General features: G+C 37.6%; 1 protein-coding gene across 2 annotated transcripts in view; it reads right to left on the reverse strand.

Annotated features, from left to right (window-relative positions):
* UACA (uveal autoantigen with coiled-coil domains and ankyrin repeats) overlaps positions 1-21518 on the reverse strand; it is an 87244-nt gene that overhangs the window by 39160 nt on the left and 26566 nt on the right. Inside the window, exons 1-2 of one of the 2 annotated variants that reach the window (XM_004758324.3) lie at positions 4935-5379; positions 2612-2745 (exon numbers count right to left, since the gene is read on the reverse strand). In XM_004758324.3, coding sequence (XP_004758381.1) covers positions 2612-2745; positions 4935-4973 — 173 coding nt within the window. In that variant the 5' untranslated portion in view covers positions 4974-5379. Of the gene's footprint in view, positions 1-2611; positions 2746-4934; positions 5380-21518 lie in introns of those variants that run through there. The other variant, XM_004758323.3, reaches the window with a different exon arrangement.

Genomic DNA, 21518 nt, shown 5'->3' on the forward strand with positions numbered 1-21518 from the left:
TTTGCCTGTTTTGCTTCCTACTATATTCCCAGACCAATCTACGTACCAGACAGATGATGGGCCCTCAAATATTTGAATATCTGAATGCTTAGAGACAAAATCTGGAGCTAGGTTGCAAATTCATTTCCAGATATTACAACACTTGGCCATGTATCTCTACTCGTATTATGACGGATGTAAATGCAAACCAGAGACCAAGCACTACTAAGTAAAATAAAGGAGGTTTGTGTATAGGTTGAATTAGAGAAACAGAGATGCTTCTAATAAAAGGAATAATTATGTTCATAGGAACCAAGAAAGTTCTTCTTAGAGTGGAATTAAATTGCTGTAAGGCTAAGGGTATTGATCTCTGTGACACCAAAGTATGGAATTACACTAATTATACTATGCCATACACTGTTAGAACCTTCTGAGAAATGGTAATATTCTTCAAGTAAAGGTTTCACAATCTTGGAGGGAACATTTTTTTGTTTGCTTGTTTCCCTTTCTTAGCTCCAAAAATTTGGAAGACATTTTTCTTCAAAATAAATCAACATTACGCTGATGTTGTCCTAAAGGGCAGAAATCACAACACATCTACAATACATTATTAATGCGGATGTGATATAAATAGCAGACTTCAGAAGGAAGATGTTATCGATCACTACAGTGTATGCAAAGAGCTGTAAAGGAAATCTGAAAAACTACTTTACAGAAATACTCGTTTTTAATTTAAAAAGTCAACTTTGTCTTTTTTTAAACTAGACGTATGTTACTGCTTCCATAATACGAAATCCAGGTAATGTGGACGATTTCTGACAACAATGAGAAGAGCCACGTAAACTGTAAGACATATGTTGGAAGGTATCAGTGAGCTAAGACAGTGAAAAACCACTAGGCCAGGACACGGGGAGGGAAAGAGGCCCTGAGAGGTAAGCTTGGTATCTGAAGCCATTTTTTGCCGAGGAACATTTGCTGATTCCAGAGAAAACAGCTGGGATGCCAAAGAGCACTTCTGACAGCCTGAGGGGATGGCGAGACAGGAATTGGTAACCGGCTTTCCAAGTGGCAGTGGGGATTCCTGGTGAATCTGCCCTGTTTTGCTTTGGCAATGGGCTATTCCCCAGGAGAGAGGTGAACAGGAAGAAAACAAATCCTTGCAGTGCTCTGGCCAGGCTTCAAATATTTCATTTTTGAAACTGGATCGAGGTCAAGAAGCACATATTACTTCTGTCTTAAATTTCAGAACTAAAACAAACCAAAAGTCATTTGAACTAAAAGAAAGTGTTTGTAACATGTCCCATACTTGACTAAATACAAAATGCTCTAATTAAGGAAGAATACAGTCTGTGTGTGAGTAGCAAAAGGAAAATATCTTATCCCATGAATCCTAAAAGAATTCTATTTCCTACAGTGAAAACCTCAGAGACTAATACTACTCATACGTCTTACAAACTGAAGTTCACAGTTCATCAAATTATTCCAGATTTTTATAACTCTGACCATTAATACAAATAATTTCACTCAAAACTGAATCTCAGATTGAAAAAATATGAACAGTAACTCAAGCAACTGTTCACTCAAAACATTCAAAGCATGGTTGGGCGGAACTGAAGAAATAAGGTTTCACTGACGATTTTCATCCCAAAGATTTCCTTCATCTTCTAACATCTTGACGTTTGGTAAAAAAAGAAACACAAAAAATAAAGTCACTTTTAGATATTAAAGTGTCACTGCTTATATGTGAGCCTTACAGAAATAGCTCAAAGTTTAGCAAAAACAGGAGCAGGACTGAAGCAATGTTTCTGTGGCTATCAAATCAACTACTTGAAAAAATTGAAACAGTATTAAAAAATTTGAACTTTTCAAACTTTATTGGTATTAAAAGCTACTTGATTTTTATGTCATGCTTTGCTCTTTTTCCTATACTTGAATATTTAAGCATCCTAAGGTAGTGATCTACATTAAACATTAACTATCCACTTCCTAATATTCATTTCTATATTTAGTATCTGGGTTTCCAGTTATAATATTCTAAATAAACTCGTGTAAGACTGAGAGGAACTTTAGGAAATGAGACTTTTAACCTCTAACTTTGGAAGGTTTCCCAGATAAGGTTTTAACTGCTGTAATCACAGAGGGCAGTAACAGAATGTACACCTCCCCTTTAACCCATCCTCAACAGGAAGGGAAGGGAAGAAGATGGGGAGGGGTGGGAGAAAAGCTAAACAGGGAAACAAGCCAATAGTCCTTCTCAGTGACCCAAAAACCAAAGGATGAGATCACAACCTATGTTTCCCTAAGCCACTCTAGTTGTTCTGCCTCCCTTTCTGTTCTGAACATTCTCACTTAAAATAATGACCCAAATATAAAAACAGATTGGGAGTTCAGACTAAACAACTAGACCACTGGGTAATATTTTAGTATTCTCTCTAGATTGAAAATCTCTTAAACACTGAGAACAAATTATTAGTCCATAATGTTTGAAAGCGATGTTTGAAGGATTTTATAGCATGGGTTTTGATAAAGCCTTTTTAAGTTGATACCTTGACAGCCACAATTCACAAATTTCACTTGTGTCCCAAGGGTCTACCCAAATTCCCTTGAGGGAATTGTCATCAGTAATACTTACGCAGATCTGCCTTCCACATCTAGTTTGCCTGGATTGGTGCCCTTTTTAGCAAGGATTGAGGAAACTTTTTCTACATCTCCCCTCTCCGCCGCTTTCATCAATCGGTCATCATATTTGTTCCAATCTGCTGCATGCTACAAAAAGGAAAAACATATATAAACATGGCCTACTCTCTATACTATATTTAAGACTTTCTCAAGAAGGAAGGAAAAGAGAACGGAGAGCAGTACTTGCATAAAACATCACTCAATCTCCACTGCATCCCACATTTCATGAGAAGAGCCTCTCCAAAGAACATGACCTTCAAGAAATATTTTAAGGTCTAATTTTGAGAAAAAGCACGTTTCTCATGTTCTCTGTTTTCTTTGCCTTCAGAAAAAAGAAATTAGTAATTGTTGAACACCAATCTGTGCCAGGCGGGAATCAACCAAACGACCCCAGTGAACTAAAATCATCATCCCCATTTAACAGATGGGAAAAGTCAAGACTCCAGGGATGTTAAAAGACCTCAGCAGCCAAACCCAACCAAGACTTCTCATGATTTCCAAAATCAGTGTGCTTTCCGGTGATTTCCAAAATCAGTTCTCCTAGTCTCTACCTCCTGCTTTCATATTTGGCTCCGGTCACCTATCTTCCAAGACCTTAGATGCAATGGAATTCTGTACACATTTTAAGACATCCACAGACTCACACAGCCTGCTTAAAAAGTACTGTTGGAAATATATTTATGGAGGCAAATTAGACACTTACCTACATTCACATATACTCTGTCTCTGTCTCAACAGAGGAAGCAATTCATTAATCTTATACACTAGGATAAAAAGAAACCTCTACATAGAAAAAACAAAGACTCTAAAGTATTAACTATTTTAAAATCCCTAAGACAATAGGATTTCAGGTGACTTTCATTTTCTTCCTTCTTTTTTACTTTCAACATATATTGTTTTTGTTTAAAAAAGATTTTTGGTTTTAATAAAAACTCAGTACATGTTTTAAGAGGAAGATCAAAGGCAATTTTTTAAATAGGAGGATGTACCACATAATATATATTTTAATTGTATCAAGGTTATTTTTAACTTTGGAGAAAACATATGCAAGACATTTTAAGGCCAATAACTTGGATTTTTTTCTTAGTAGGCGGAAATGTAGAACCCAGAACTAAAATACACACTATTTAACCATGTTAAGGTTTTAGCCTTTTAAAATATATGTAAACTTATTGCTAAATTCTGTACTAAGCCCAGTACTATTTCTAGAACAAAGAAAGATGTACCTATTTTTCACTGAAACTTACAAAGCAATTCTTGTGTCCACAAATAGCAAAACGAACCTCTGAGGGAGAAAAGAAATGAATCTGTTATATGAAGCATATCCTCTGTCTGATCAGTGGGATTAACTTTCTATTACCTCTCCCCTTCAAACAGCAACACAAAACACCAACTTTCTAGCTAAGTAAGCAGTGTCTTCATTAAATACTTGAAGTGAAAATAAGTATGAAAATTGAATATGAAAAAAGATAGATACATTAAAATTTTAACCTACTTCTGAAAAGCAATGTTTCCATGGAATCCGGTTCAAATACCTACAAAGACTTCAGCATCGTTGTCTCCAAATTAGTTAAATTTGGAGATGAGCCCACTTCATTCTAACTTGAAAAGCTCAAATTGTCAGCATGGAGACTAGGCCTATTTACTGGCTCAAAGACTCAACTACATTTGAGGCATCCCCCCTTCTTTAGCTTTAAAACAAAACAGTTTACAGACTCTAAATTGGGGAGTGGCGTAGAAGCAGGCTTAAGATAAGACTTAGGTTTTCAAATGCCTTAGGGATTAAGTCCTGTTTAACACAGAGATACTTGCTTGAAATTGATTAGTTTATCCTTGCAGTTAAAACCACCTCAACTTTATTTCCAAGTAAAACGCCAGCTGGAGAAAGGAGCTCTCTAAAACAAGGGGAAAAAAACCTGTAAAAGCCTAAAGCAAGGCTTTTAAAAAGATAATTAAACATGATCCAAGTCTCATATTATCATGGGATTTTTCAGTTCCACTTCACCAAGCACCGTTTTCCATTCCTGTCCACTGTCAGTTAACAGAAATACTGCTCAATTACTAAGATTCTATGGTGTGCTTTCTAAAACCCCAGAAAAAGAAACAAGAACTGTCGTTTGCTATCACTAACCCCAATCTGCTGCTCATCAAATACATCAGAAAGAAGAGAAGGCAGAGAGACTAAAATTAATTAAACAGCAGTACATTTTACAAAAATACAGCTCAGAAAGCCCAAGCGCAAGTCCTTCATGACACTAGACAGCAGGGATACCTACTCTGTTCTTGGGAGCACAAGAAAACCAACAGTTCATCATAGACAGGATTTAGTCTCTGGTTGCGAGCAGCAAACTACTGGGCATTAAGTTACAAAGCTCTGTGGCTCACAAAGCACGCCCTCAGACAAACTCCTAACCAGTGACTCCGTCCCTCGTTTTACAAATCTTCCTGTTCCACAATCTTCATGCTGGGCTACACTTAGCTTGGATCTCTAGCGATATTTTCTTCGTCTTCAGGATCCTTCTCCGCCTTCATAACGCTTGAAGATTATCTTCCTTATGGAGCAGCCCCAAGTCAGGTACTGTAACTCCTCTGATTTCTTAATGTTTAGAAGCTGTCTTTCTCTGAAGCTGTCCCCCTCACGGACTCCACTGGAAAAGCTGACCAGCCCTCTACATCCTGCTGCCTCAACACTGCAACACAGAGGCTGCTGTGCATGACAAAAGCGTCCACCTCCGAATCCTCCCGTAAACAGTGCGGAGACAGCCTCCCATTGGTCAGGTTCTATTTCAGATTCCATAGGCCTTGACAGCTGAGTGATAGAGAGGGGCAGCTAAGAATATACTGTAAACGCATGCTTCTCCTCTGAGTAATAGATTTCAGGTCTACAGGAGACAAACGACTCAGAACACATTGTAAAACGTGCTTCTTATACATCGAGTGACGTTATGACAATACTGTTAAGAGGCAAATTTGGCTATTCCACAAGACGGTGTTTAAAACCAGTTTCAGTCTTAGGATCTATCATGAAGTTATAATTGCTTTGATAAACAGAATATAAAATGCTATTTTAAGCAAATGTGTCATACCCTAATTTAACACACACATGCACACACACACACACAGTAATGTTTTCAAATTTTCTCCATTTTCCTTCATAGTCCTATCAGGCTTGCTGCATACAACCAGGTTTCAGTTTACAACCGCTGCCAGTCTGTCTCCTAACATGAGAAATGAGAAGAGCCAGAGGCACTGCCAAGACACTAAGTAGACTGTGTTATGATGAATACTTTCAACAAATTTTAAATTTAACTTACTACTCTTAATTTCTAAGTTTAGCGCCCTGGCTGATATGACAAGTAAATATTTTATCAGTTGAAAATCAAATTATCTGGATTTAGGAATTACAAAAAAAATAAGCAGATTTTTACTAAAGGAGGCAAATGCATATTGAACACTGGGCCAGACTGTAAATACAACTCCATTTGGGGACAAAGCAGACCACTTCTCTACATTCTTTATGACGTTCAACAATACTTGTACCAAAGTTCCTTCCATTATCAAGGAAAACAACAAACATCTGTGAGTTCCAGGCTGTTTCTTACCTTCTGTTACCATGGTAGCATGACAGTAATTTATACTTCCTCCAAAAAGACGAATTTGGGTAAACTGTTTCATGGCAATGCAAAACATTCCAACACAAGTGTTTATAGGAAGGAGGTTAACTGCTATACTATATAGATCATGCCGCCAGTTAAAAACTGTTATGAACTTCATCCACTTCAATCCACTTCCTACTAACTTTATAATATTAGGCACATATTCTAATTATAAAATATGTAAGTTCATACACCATAATATATTGAGACAATTATTTTTTTTCCCCAAATCACATTAGACATCACAATGGAGTCTTGGCTAGACCTTAAGACTCCACTCTATTTCACTCTTCTACAGAGGAAATCTGGGATGAAACTTGGGCCCTGTCCTTAGGTTAACAAAGCAAGCACATTCTATCTAGAAATAGGACTGCAAAGGAAATAAAAAGGAGGAAATCTGTAACAAGTAATAAAAACATGTAAGCAACTGTGCATGCTAAGCTTCAGGAAGACAGGATTTATGTGCCCTCCTCTACTGTCGTCCTCCTGAGCCTCTCCATTCTCTGTCACAATCTCCTGTTCCTACTCTCACACCCTCCTTGCTAGCTATTTCTCAAAAGCTCGAAGTCCCATTTTACTGTCCCCCTGCCTACAGATTCTTCTCTCACTTTCTAAAAAGACATTTCCTCAGGAGGCTTCCCAAACTTCATATCTAAACAACCCTAGCCTTACTCTACTCCTACCACTTTTTTTAAACTCCACACCACACATGGGCTTGAACTCATGACCCCAAGATCAAGAACTGCATGCTCTACTGACTGAGCCAGCAAGGTGCCCCTGGTCCTACCACTCTTAACCTTCTTGCCCTGTTTTACTTCTCTTCATAATACCCATCAGTATCTGCCATCGTATCATGTTTATTTACCAGCTTACTGCTTATGTCTGCTTTTTGCTTCAAAAAGAATCAAAACAATCAGAGGGCTGACTGAATTCAACAGCACATTATAGAGGGGAGACAAGATGGCGGGGAAGTAGGAGGAGGCGCCATTTCAACCTGTACCCTAAAGTGAGCTGATTACCCACCAAAAAACTCCAGTCACCCATGAAATCAGCCTGAGATCAGAATTATACACGTCTGGATCTCTACGGGGGCAGAAGATGCCAGTGGGTAGGTAAAGCGGAGTGGGAACATCGGACTGATATCGGAAGATAAACAAAAGGGGGAGGGAGCCACGAGAGGCGATCCATAGGAAAGTAATACTCCAATACAAGAGTGCCCTGCGTCTGGGGACCAGCATTAACTAGGAGTCTGGCTGAAAGCACTCAAAAAGAGCAAAAAATCACAAGGGGAAATTGTGGGAATCGGGGCAGTTAGGGGCTTAAGTCCCCGGACCCAGGACAGCCACCCCTGGAGCTGAGCCAGAGAGAGTGCAGTGGAGAAACCAGGTCTTGGTCCCTGAACTGCCAGAGTGCCTAAGAGATCGTTGGGTCTAGTGAGGGGCTGGGAGCCTCGCCAGACAGCAGAAGCATAGCCTTTTTGCAGTCTCCACACACGTGCCATGCAGTGCTATCAGAGCCTGAGAAGTGCGTGCCCCACACCCTCCCCTGAGAGAGGTGCGCACAGGCGCCAGCCCAGCGCCCTCGGACCCAGGAAGACCAGGCACTCCCAGACCAGGCCAGCGGGAAAATCTCAGTGTGCCATCGCTGCTTGGAACCTCTCTGGAGGTCCAGAGCTGCCCAGACAGCCACCGCTGTTGTGGTTTTGGGTACAAGCAGGAGTTCCTGCGTCTCCAGGGACCGTCACTAGAAACGTGCTCTCCCAGCGAGGTGAGTTCTCCAAGGGCGAACTTAAGTGCTTGCAGCACCTAAAGGGGAACAGACTGAGGCTTCTCTCTGAGAGGGAGGTCAGGGTGCAGTTTGCTTTCCTCTAAATAGCACATTATAAGGATTATACACCATGACCAAGTGGGGTTTATTCCTGGAAGGCAAGGATGGTTCAACATATGAAAACTGATTAATGTAATACACCACATTAACAGAATTAAGGACAGAAACCACATGAGCATCTCATTTGATGCTGAAAAAGCATTAGATAAGATTCAAACATCTTTCATGATAAAAACATTCAACAAACTGGAAATAGAAGGAAACCACTTGAACATATAAGGGCCATATATGAAAAACCCATATATGGGCTTTAAAAAGCCATATATGAAAAGCTGACAACTTAGTGGTGAAAGAAGCAAGCTTTTCCTCTAAGATCAGCTTTTCCCATTCTCACCACATTTATTCACAGTTTTGGAAGTCCCAGCCAGAGCACTTAGGCAAAACAAAAAAGGAAATTTTATAAAAACTAGAAAGAAAGAAGTAAAATTATCTCTGTTTGTAGAAGTAAAATTATCTCTGTTTGTACAAATGATCTTGTATGTAAAAACACCCAAAAAAATTTCCACAAGAAAAAGAATTGTTAGAATAAACAAATTCAGCAAAGTTTCAAGATACAAAATCAACACACAGAAAACTGTGTTCCTATGACTAAAAGTGAACAACCCAAAAACGAAATTAAGATAACATTTCCACTTAGAGTAACATTAAAAAGAATACAATGATTTGAGGCACATGGGTGGTACAGTTGGTTAAGCTTCTGCCTTTGGCTCAGGTCATGATCCCAGAGTCCTGGGATTGAACCCCACAACTGGCTCCCAGCTCAGCAGGGAGCCTGCTTCTCCTTTTCCCTCTGTCACTCCCTGCTTGTGCACTCTCATGTGCTCTCTCTCTCTGAATAAATAAAAATATTTTTAAAAATACAATCATTAAAAACAAATAATCAAGGAGGTGAAAGATCTGTACACTGAAAACTACAAAACATTGCTGAAAGAAACTAGAGAATGCACATATAAATGGAAAGGTAGTGTTCGTGGCTTGGAAGACTTCATACTGTTAAGATATCAAAACTACCCAGAGCAATCTACAGATTAAATATAATCCCTGGCAAAATTCCAATGCCTTTGTGTTTTTTTGTTGTTGTTGTTGTTGTTTTTTTTTCAGAAACAGAAAACATCTTAAAATTCATATGAATCTCAAGGGAACTCAAATAGCCAAATAATCTTGAAAAAGAAAACCGAAATTGGAGGTCTCATACTAATGATTTCAAAACATATTATAAAGCTACAGTAATCAAAACAAGTGCAGTACTGGGATAAAGACAGATACATAGACCAATGAAACAAAATAGAGAACTATTGAAATAAACCCTCATGTATGTTGTCGAATGATCTTCAAGGTTGTAAGGCTACTCACTGGGGAAAAGAGAGTTTCTTCAACTAATGGTGCCGGGGAAACTGGATATCCACATGCAAAATAATGAAGTTAGGCCCCTTATCTTACACCATATACAAAAATTAACTTAAAATGATTAAGACCTAAATTTAAGATGTGACCACAAAGCTGTTAAAAGAAATTATAGAGAGGAAACTTCATGACACTGGATTTGACAATGATTTTTTAACATAGGACACCAAAAGCAAAATCAGACAGACAAATGGGATTACACTGAACTTAAAAACTTCTGTACATCAAAACAAAAACTTCTGTACACCAAAGGACACAACCAATAAATTAGTGCAAGGGTGAACTATGGAATGGGAGAAAATATTTGCAAATTATGTTACATACAAGGCTAATACGCAGAGTATATGAAGAACCCTTATAACTCAGTAACAAAGAAACAAATAACCCAATTAAAAATTGCCAAATGACTTGAATAGACATTTCCCCAAGGATAATACACAGATGACCAACAAGCATACAAAAAGATGCTCAACATGAGTAATCATTAAGGAAATGCAAATCAAAATCATGAGCTATCACTTCACATTCATTAGAATGACTATCAAAAAACAGAAAACAGTAAGTGTTGACAAAAATGTGGAGAAAGTGGGGCCCCTGTGCACTGTTGGTGGGAACGAAAAATGGTGTAGCTACAACAGAAAACAGGATGGCATTTCCTCAAAAAATTTTAAAAAATTTAAAATGGAACTAGTACATGATTAATGCAAAGTCTCAGAGAGGGATCTGTCCAGTGATGTTCACAACAGCATTATGCACAATAGACAAGATGTGGAAGTAACACAAATGTCTGCTGATGAATGAAAAGACAAACAAAATGTGATATACACATGCAATGGAACATTATTCAGCTATAAAATGGAAGGAAATCCTGTCACATGCTATGATATGGATGAATCATGAGGATATTATGCTAAATGAAACAGACCAGTCCCCCAAAAGACAAATACTGTGTAGTTTCACTTACATGAGGTATCTGAAATAGTCAAATCATAATGTGGTAAAATAAAGGAAGTAAAATGGTGATAACCAGGAGCTGGAGGAAGAGGGAAGTGAAGAGTTATTGTTTAATGGAAATAGCTTTTCAGATTTGCAAGATGAAAAAATTCTGGAGACCAATTACACAATAATGTGAATATACTTAACACTACTAAACTATACACTTGAAAGTGGGTGAAATGGTAAACTGTACCTGTTTTTCAGCACAATTAAAAATAGAAATAATAAAATGAAAGAAATGTAATCTCTCACAATAACATAATTAATATCTTTTTTTAAAAAGGCAGTGAGGGGGGTACGCCTGGGTGGCTCAGTTGGTTGGACGGCTGCCTTCGGCTCAGGTCATGATCCTGGAGTCCCGGGATCGAGTCCCGCATCGGGCTCCCAGCTCCATAGGGAGTCTGCTTCTCCCTCTGACCTTCTCCTCGCTCATGCTCTCTCTCAAATAATAAATAAAATCTTAAAAAAAAAAAAAAAAAGGCAGTGAGTGGGGCGCCTGGGTGGCTCAGTGAGTTAAGCCTCTGCCTTCAGCTCAGGTCATGGTCTCAGAGTCCTGGGATCGAGCCCCACATCAGGCTCTCTGCTCTGCTGAGAGCCTGTTTCCTCCTCTCTCTCTGCCTACTTGTGATCTCTGTCTGTCAAATAAATAAATAAAATCTTTAAAAAAAAAAAAAAAGGCAGTGAGGGTATAGACCAAACAAGATTAGCTATAGCTTGACTGTTCCAGCTGAGTTATAGGTTCATCTGGATTCATTATAGTAAGTTATTCTCTCAACTTCTATATATTTCACACACTTGATACAGGGTCTGATAAATCTGGTTGGCGTATAAATTTGTAATCTATATTACATTATATTGCTTAAACACCAATGCCCTTTGCAGACTCATTGATATGGCAGGAAATGCAGCACATCCTCTCTGGATTAAAACTATTAACATTTTAACATACTTTAATGACTCCACAGGCATATGCTAACAAGATAAGCCCTGTGATATCAAATGGAAGCATTCTAAAAAGAAGCAATAAGTTTTTTAATGAGCACTAATGTTTATTGGGTATTACAATAAATACCCTTCTAAAATCAGGGACTGCATGCAGTCTTTTGAAAAAAAAAAAAATATTCATCAAACTCAGAACACAGAAAGCCAAAGTATATACAGTAAATGTAAAAATACAGCTGTTTCTAGAGAATACACAGGACATTCTAACACAAGTAGTTATTTTGCTTTCTAGACCTAATGGGATGGTAACTTTAAACTCCAAATCAACATAAAGGAAGTCACTTAAAAGTTTTGATAATGACTCCCTCATATTAATATCAATTGTAAATTCATACCTTTTTTGAAAATTATAAAATGTTTAAAATGCTATAAAAGTAATACACTTCCAGTGTAGCAAATATATAATACACTTCAGTTTGTATGTTAAAATACAGAACGTATAATTCCACCATGCAGAAAGACCATTATTAAAAATGCTGTATATTAATCTCTAATCTCTATTCTATAGAAGATCTAATCAAGATTTGTCTTAAACCTACATTGAATCCAACAGTTGCCTCATTGACTCAATATTTAGGATAGAAGGTCTCCTGAGAAGAAATTTATAGATGTTAATAATCAAGGAGACTTTAAAATATATGCAAATCCACATAAAATACTTATATTTAAGAGGTAGACTCGATAGATTACAGTCAAAATGACTGATGGCCCATTTTAACCTCAAGACAACTTTTTATTGATTATTCCAAAGAGAAATATACAGGATAACAGTAAAACTTTCAAAGAAAATTGTTTAAAACCAAGAGGAGTCAAAATATCTAATTATTTAACAAAAATACTTAATAATTTTGGTGTCATGGACCCCTTTAAGAATCTGATGGAAGCAATGAATCCTTCTTTAATTATATATAAGCACATAATTGGAAAAATTCACATTTATTTTCAGAGTTCACTGATCTCCCTACAAATATGGAGTCCATGAACCCCAAAATAAAAAGCCCATAACATAAAAAGAAGTAGCAAGATATTGTTGTCTTTTATACGGTTTATAAAACAAGTACTGGAGAACTGCCAGAGGACTGGATAATTTAGTTGTTCAATAAAAATTTACTGAGCATCTATGCAGAAAGGGATCCTCCTGAAATCTGATCGTATTCTAAACTGCAGTAATGCATCAAACAAAGCCATGATCTATCTAGTTATATAAGACAGAAATCTAGAAATCAGTCTTAATACCTTCCATCCCCTTGGTCTTCCATCACCAAATCCTGGTGATTTCAATTCCCCATTATTGCTCAAACCCCACAGCTTACTGTCATGTACACCATTATTATCCTACTTCAAGTTAGCAGCATTTCTCACCAGGACGACCACAGTGTTGAACGGGTCTGGCCATATTCATTCTAACCCTTCTCTATATTCTCTACACTGTAGCCAGAGTGGCTTTTCTGAAATGTAAACCTAGTCATACCAGTACCACTAGCACTCCCTTCCATGTACACTGTCCCACCCCACTTAATATGCTTCAGCACTTTTCTATTCTTGTAGGACAAAGACAAAATTCCTTAATGGAGTCTATGACTTCCTGAGCAGTGTTGCCCCTACAAATCTCTTCAGCCTCATCACATGAAAACGTGAACACTGTTTCTCATGTTGTAAATGCAGATACTGAATCACTACTCCTAGTGAAATTTTGTCCATTATAATTAGTTGCAGAATAATTCGAGAATCCTATTATTACAACCTCTTGTCCAGTGCTTTCCATTAATTATGTCGTTTCCACTTCTCTAATCACCTGAAAATAAATTTTTGATGTAAAAATGCAAGTGTATTTTAAACATAGGTTTAGATGTCCTTCATAGCAAAAAATAAAAAAATAAAAAGGATGAAAAATTCCACATTTGCATATCTAAACTTTTAGAAGCACCCACTACATGTCATGAATGGCACGAGGGATACAGCAGTGAATAAGCCAGCCTAAGTCTCTTTTTTTAAAAAACCACTTTATCGAAGCATGACTGAAGTGCAAAAAGCTCTACATATTTAATGCATAAACTCAGTGAGTTTGAGGATAAGTATACACCCGTAAAACCATCACAACCATCAAAGCCTTAAACTACCAGAGGCTCTCTTCTAATGGAATTTGATGTTCTAATAGGATAAGATAAGGTAAGCAATTAAGGAAACCCAGAAAGTATCCGGTGAGAACAGAGGGGGAGATATGATGGAATGCTGGCGATTGATTAGAGTGGATAGACTGGTAACCCCAAAGTTGTGAGAAGGTGATATTGATGACGGGATTCAAATGAAAAGTAGCAGCCGGCCTGTGAGAATTTCCATCTCAGATGGAGGCATCAACTAGTGAAAGCAGTTTAGCATATTTGGAAGAAGGCCAACATAGTTGACATATAATGAGTACAAAGGATCACAGAATGAGATGAGGGAGGTGAGGGCAGGTACCACCAAACTTAAAAGTAGGTTTCCCCACGTGTCTTACACATTTTTCAAAAGACCATTCTTTTTCATAGGGATCTTCTGGCCACTTTAGAATCAAGACTAAAAAGAAAACTTCATCCCAGCTTACTATTTTTTTTTCACTTCCAAGAATTTAAAAATAACCAGCTAAATCTCAACTAGCCTTGAAATGTTTATAAGATTAATCAATTATTTTAACATCATAGATATTAAAATCCACCTCGCCCACATCAGAGCTAGAGAGCTGAACAAACCTGGCAATGAACTACACTAAAAAATCCACCATAAAAGGAATGACAGCACCTCCAAAAATAGGATTTCACAATCACATCTACAAGATAAGTCTCCTCAAATAAAAAGAACATAGGGGCAACTAAATAAAGTCTTCTCCAGTTGGAAAAAAAAATCCTAAATATAAACTAAACAACATGTACGTTTAGGCAAACTGCCCTAAATACCTAATTGAACCAATGAACAGGCACTGATAGTACTCTACAATTATCAACAATCCCGGTTACTAAACCCAAGACAAGCTCTGCCGCAGCTGAAAACTGAGCAAACAGCAGAAAGCAAAGCTCACAAAGCATAAACATTCCTTACAGATTAGGCTGCACAATTAAGAACTGTTCTACAGTTCATTGGTTGGTGATAATTAAAAATATTTCCCTCATTCCATGTGGTCCAAAGGTTATTTATCACCCACCCCCGCCTTATATAACCTGCAAATTAGAGCTTACGTAATAGAAGAAGCAAAGAATGTTAAAATAAACCAGAAAAACAAAAGCTGTACATCCATCCAGCATCTCTATCCCTGGCCCCTCTCTCTTCCCTTTCTCATTTTTCTTTAATCTTTATTTAATTATGCCCCATCCGCTTTTCTTTCTCTCTCAAGCCTGCCACTGCACCACTGGAAGTATGTACTTAGGACTCAGTGAAACAAATAAGGGAAAGGGAAAATTATAAGCCATTGAGCACATTTCTGACCAAGACAGTAACAAGCGAAATCTTTCTTTAATGGAATTTCTCTCATAAAAATACCATGGAGACCAAAAAGGTAGTAATAATGTTATTATTACTATTTAAATAATAAATCTAACATCTTCAGAACTGAAGGGGTATGAAATCTGAAGGGGAAAAAAATCTTTGAAGAACTGGAGAAGAAAGATTTAGCAAGCACTGCTTTGATAAGATTTCTTGACCACCAGGTTTGGGCCTATTCTAGTCTGCTGTATAAATACCCTTCCCTATTGCAGGGGTTCCTTAACAAATTCCTCTAACAAGTTCCTATAACAAATGTCCCTTTACTAAACTTGTCTAGGCACCCAAAAGAGTTTATGACAAATACAGACAGGATATCACCTCTCTGATTTTATTAAGTATCATTCATTTTGTAATATCATTTATTTTGCCCTCCCTCACTAGCAGAAGCATTAAATTCCAAATAAATGCAGATCTTAAACACAATAAATGATGTTTATCATACAAGAATAGAGCTTTCAAGCTGCAGAAGTAGATTTAAAATGTTAACCAAGTGGTTATTTGGGAAAAGTAAACTTTGTCCCTAGACAATGTTATAGAAAAATGTATTCAAATTAGAGTTCTTTAAGTGCCTAAGTGCCGGGAGTGAAATTATTTAAATATAAGGTTTATTAGGAAGGTCTATTATGACTCCTACCCAAACCTACACACAACCAATGAACAGAGTAATACTTCTGGTGAGTTTTAACAAACGTTTTCACCAATGTCTGATAGATTATATATATATATTTATTTAGATATATATATCTAGATATATATATCTAGATATATATATATTCAACTTCAAAATTGTTTCAGAAATACTTCTAAGTGCATTATATATACATAATTGTTAAACTTTAAGAAGAACTCAAGTCATATATATATATATATATATCTAGATATATATATATATATATCTGTCCTGTTTTGAGATAAATATATATATTTTTTTCTCTCAAAACAGGACAGATTTAGAAAGCATTCTGTGTTTATTCCTAACAAAGTCAAGAGCAAAACAGATACACTTATAAAAAAGCCTCTCATGAGATTTGACCGCAATGAAAAATAAGAGCTATTTTTTTGTTCACTTGGCTATTTTTTTCTTGGCTTTGTAAGGAAACATTAGCTAAACAAAAATATGTTGCAAGTACTCAAAAGACTCTTCAAGAAGTAACCTGATAGAAACCTTACACTACAGGCCAATATTTTTAAAATCTAAAATGAGAAATATAAACACACAGAGGGTTTTAGGAAAATGTGTGGTTTTGCAAACACATCAGAAGTTAATTGCTTTCTTTTTTACTTACTGAATGAATAAAACAGTTCTATACAAAAGTCCAACTCCTCGTACACACTTATTTTACAGAGGATATCCTTCCTTTGAGTCTTAATAAATGTCTCCCATGTTAAAAATTCATAGCCAAGGTAATAATTACTTTCATAATACTTACATAAATAATAAAAAGCACAATATTTAAATTAAAGATTCAACTTCAAAATTGTTTCAGAAATACTTCTAAGTGCATTATATATACATAATTGTTAAACTTTAAGAAGAACTCAAGTCATACTGTTTTTTTCTAGTCTATTGTTATTTCTTTCCAAATTGGGCATAAAGAAACTAAGTAGTTTACAGTGGTGAATTGTGCAGCTACTATTTATTTATTTATTTTATTTTTTAAGGATTCATTTATTTGACAGAGAAAGAGAGAGAGCACAAGCAGGAGAAGCAGGAGAAAGAGAAGCAGACTCCCTGCTGAGTGGAGAGCCCAATGTGGGGTTTGATCCCAGGATCCTGGAATCATGACCTGAGAGATGCTTAACTGACTGAGCCACCCAGACAGGTGCCCCCCACCAGTACTCATTCCTTTAACACCTATAAGCCCATCTTTGTGCCATGTGACCTTGCCATGCTTCCCATCAAGAGATAGTATTTATTTCTTCATCCCTTAAATCTGAGCTGGACTTGTAAATTATTTTGACAGATAGGATGTGGCATAAGACCTTATAAGACTTCTGAATCTAGGTCTCAAGAGATCTTGTAGCTCCCCATCTGGACATACTACCAGCACGGCATGAATAAGCTATCCTAGAGCACCAGAGATCTTGAGAGAGCAGGATCCCAGTCACCCAACCATGACAGCTAGCAGTGCTGGCTAGCATAATATGCCAGATATATCAGTATGGCCATTTTAGACCAACCAACCCCTAGAGGAGCTTCCAAAAGACAACAGCCGCATGAGTAATTCCAGAGAAGACCAGCGGAACAACCATGCAACAGAGCCCAGCTCAAATTGCTGACCCATGCAGTAAACAGCAAATAAAGTAGCTGTTGTTTTAAGCCACTAGATTTAAACCTAGGGCTGTCTGACACCAGGGCTTATGCTCTCTCCACTAACTAAAGCTGCAATTTCTTCTTTGGTTTGGAAACAAATATATCTTGTAGTCTAATTCAATTTTATTGATAGTATACAAAAGCAGTCAAGTTGAGAAATAGTATTTTTTTACCCATTATCTTAAAAAAGAGCATGAAAAATAAAAATAACTAATTGGAAAAGGGGATGAGTTAAGCACACTAATATACCTTTCTACCACCTTAAAAGAAAATAGATACATTGAAATCTGTAATTATAGTAATATGAAACTGATAAAATTTTGTACAAAAAGTACTTTCCATTCCCAAAGATACACCAGCATTCATTTAAACTAACAGCATTCATATGCATTTTAGCCATAAAAACTAAATCTACATGTGATCTAAAAGAAAATCTGAATGGCTATGCAATAAAAATTAAGAAACCACTAATTTTGGGGGCGCCTGGGTGGCTCAGTGGGTTAAAGCCTCTGCCTTCAGCTCGGGTCATGATCTTGGGGACCTGGGATCGAGCCCCACATTGGGCTCTCTGCTCAGCGGGGAGCCTGCTTCCTCCTCTCTCTCTCTTTGCCTGCCTCTCTACCTACTTGTGATCTCTGTCAAATAAATAAATAAAATATTAAAAAAAAAAAAAGAAACCACTAATTTTTATGAATCTAATAAAGTCTGTGACTTTAAACAATAAAATATTGCTACTGTAGTGTTTAATGAGTATATACTTATCCTTGAACAGAGACACTGCACTAGGAGTAGGCCATGACAAAACAGGAACCCCAATATTAATGACTGACAAACACTTCTATATATTAAGCGTTGGCCAACATATTCTGTGAAGGACTGGATAGTAAATATTTTAGAATTTGCAGGCCATACGGTCTCTATTTTAACTACTCAACTCAGCCATTATAGAGTAAAACAGCCATAGACAGTATATAAAGAATAAGCACGGTTGTGCTCCAATAAAACTTTACTTCTAAAAACAAGCAGTGGGCCATAGTTTGCCAAGCCCTGTTTTAGGTGCTCAATTATCTTCAGCCAAAACATACTGCGTTTATTAGCTATGATCAAGCTAATTTGTTTGTCCTTTACAATAAGAGAGAACACTGTGTTCATATTCTACTATCTGCAAAATAGCACTACGTATATATGGACAGTAAATTCTGTATCATCATGGCTCAGCTATGGTGCCCATTGTTTTGTCAAACATGAACCCAGATGTTGCCAGGAAAGTAGTCTGTAGATGTGACTGACCTCTAAAATCTGTCGACTTGAGTTAAAGGAGATTATCCTTGATAATGTGGATAGGCCTTAAGCAATCGCTTTAAAACCTTAAGAGCTAAAGAGTCCCTGACAAGAAGCCATTCTGTCTCATTGACTGTAACATAGAAATCCTGCGTGAGTTCCTAGCCTGGCCCCCTGCCTTACAAAATTTTGGATTTTCTAGCCCCCACAATTGTGTAAGTTAATTCCTTACAGTAAATAAATATCTCTCATATAGACAGATAGATATAGATACATAAACAAGTATCTCTTACTAGCTCTATTTCTCTGGAGAACCCAGATACAGTATATTAAAGTAATATACGACTAAATTTAAAATACAGAATTCTGATCTTTTGTCCATCATCCGGAATTAAATTGTGGTAGACTGTATTATTATTATTGAAACTATTCATTCCTGTTTCCTTGCAAGATTATTATTATACACACACACATATATATTTATGTATCTCTCCCTATGTAGATGTGTGATTTGTGTATCATCTCATAGGGAAAGATTGGCCATCCCTAGGTTATTGACTTGGGGATCACCTAGGATATGATTTGGCCAACAGAATGTGAACAGATGTGATACATATCACCTCTAAGCAAAAACTTGAAGCAATAATCCAAGTTTGTGCCAGCCTTCTTGATTCAGTCAAGAGACTAGCATAATAGCTATAATAGCTAAGGGCTATTATAAGGGCTTTTCCTTTAGCCTTGGTTCTGGAGGGGAGCCACAGGCTGCTTCTACAGAGCTTACACACAGTCTACAACATATAGTAGGAAATGTAAATTTGTTATTTTGAAAAACCACAGTTGTAATTACTGCAACAAAGCTGAACCCTGCAGACATTGCCACCAGAAGCAGGGTGTAACCTTAACAACCTACCACGACCAAAAATAATAAAAATATGTGATGTGGGCTTCAAAGCTGGGTGATGGATAGCAAGGAACGGTTATTGGAGGTTGGCAAATGGCAAACCACATCATGTAGTGGTAAATGAAACTGTTTAACATGTAAAAAATGAAATAACTTGGTGAAAAGACTGGACTTGTGATTGGCGTCCGAAGTTTGAGGGGGACAGTCTTGTTGGGCTGAGCCCTTAACCTGTGGGGTCTGAGTTAACTCTAGGTAGTCAGTATTAAGATTAAGTTAAACTACAGAACACCAGGTTGATTCTCACAGAGAATTGGGGAATTGCTTGGTGTGGAAAAAACATACACACTTGAAGTACAAAAGAACCATTCAGTGAATAGTGAGGAAAGGAAACAAGTGTTTTCCTTTCACCCAGTAAACCCTTTCAATGAAACAAAATGGCTTGGAAGAGGACTCCCCACAGGAAGAGACTAAGGATGTGGTCCCACAGAAGCCTAATAAGCTCAAGATAGCTGTATTGAAGTCTAGAGAATAAGTTATATGCCAAAGAATCAAGGATATAGTAATTAGCACATGGGTCTGACTCAACAAAATAGTTAAAATAAATAAATAAATAAATAAAATAAAAGACATAAAGCAGCTTCTAAAACAACCCAGCCTGGGCTGAGTCTGTTACTCTTCTAGATCCTATTTGGGTCTCCAGGTTTCTATAGGCAAGAAGCAGGCCAGGAAAAGCTGTTCAACCCTTACCTCATTCTCCAGCCAACAAGAGCATACCCTTCAATACTCTATTCAAATACAGAGAAGGATGATATATTAAAGGAAACACCTACAAAGGGCATGGTCGAGAGCCATGGAAAACAATGGACTAGGGGGCTATACACAGGAGCATAACCAGCGCAAAATCAAGGAGCATCCCCTACTGCCAAGAAAAGGAGTCCTCATTATATTTACCCAACAGGACTTTTACAATTAAATGTCAGGGACCCAGTGACTGCTGGGTGTCTCCCTCCTTCCCACTTCTTTACAGAAATGTTTACTGTCAATGTCCCAACACTGTTCCATCACTGTTATGTTGGAAAGATAGAGAGTAGAAGATAACTGGTTTCTGGATCAAGGAAACCTATATACATAAAAGACATACAAATTCTAATGAGGTTCTAGACTTCAAAAGTAACGTGAATGAAAGAATTCTTGAGGTATTTCCCATGACAAAGGGAAAAATATATTTTGTAAGCAGAAGAGAAGACAGTTGGCATTTGTGATGAAGAAGACAAATCATGGTAGGTGACATTATTGTTCACTTTTTACCAACCCCATCCTTGGAAGAGGCTTCCACACTCCTGCCTCTGATTTAGAACTTGTTTTCACTTCCAGTGGGAAGAGTATCTGTCCCTATGCCTCCCTGCTCAGAGCCCAGTCATGTAACATGCTTTGGCAGTCATGACGCACTGCACACCTGAGCAAAGGCTTTAAGAGCCATCACTTAAATCACAACGACCATCACGGGCTGGTTGCAGCCAGCCCTCTGAGTTCTCACTACCATGCAAATGGCAGATCCAGACAGAGGCTGCTCCTTCAGTCTGGGTCTCTGAATGAAAACGTGTGGAGGGGAGCGAACTGCTCTGTACAGGTAGCTCAAAGGCTACGTGTAATGTAATATTGTTATAAACCACCAAAATTTGTGGGTTGTTTGTGCAGGAAAGCTGGTTAGTACAGAAATTGAATGAAACAAAAAGGTAAGGGCGCCTGGGTGGCTCAGTGGGTTAAGCCGCTGCCTTCGGCTCAGGTCATGATCTCAGGATCCTGGGATCCAGTCCCGCATCGGGATCCCTGCTCAGCAGGGAGCCTGCTTCCTTCTCTCTCTCTCTGCCTGCCTATCTGTCTACTGTGAACTCTCTGTCAA

This window comes from Mustela putorius, unplaced genomic scaffold, assembly GCF_011764305.1.
Source record: "Mustela putorius furo isolate JIRA1106 unplaced genomic scaffold, ASM1176430v1.1 tig00537243_pilon_pilon_pilon, whole genome shotgun sequence".
NCBI classification, from domain to species: domain Eukaryota; kingdom Metazoa; phylum Chordata; class Mammalia; order Carnivora; family Mustelidae; genus Mustela; species Mustela putorius.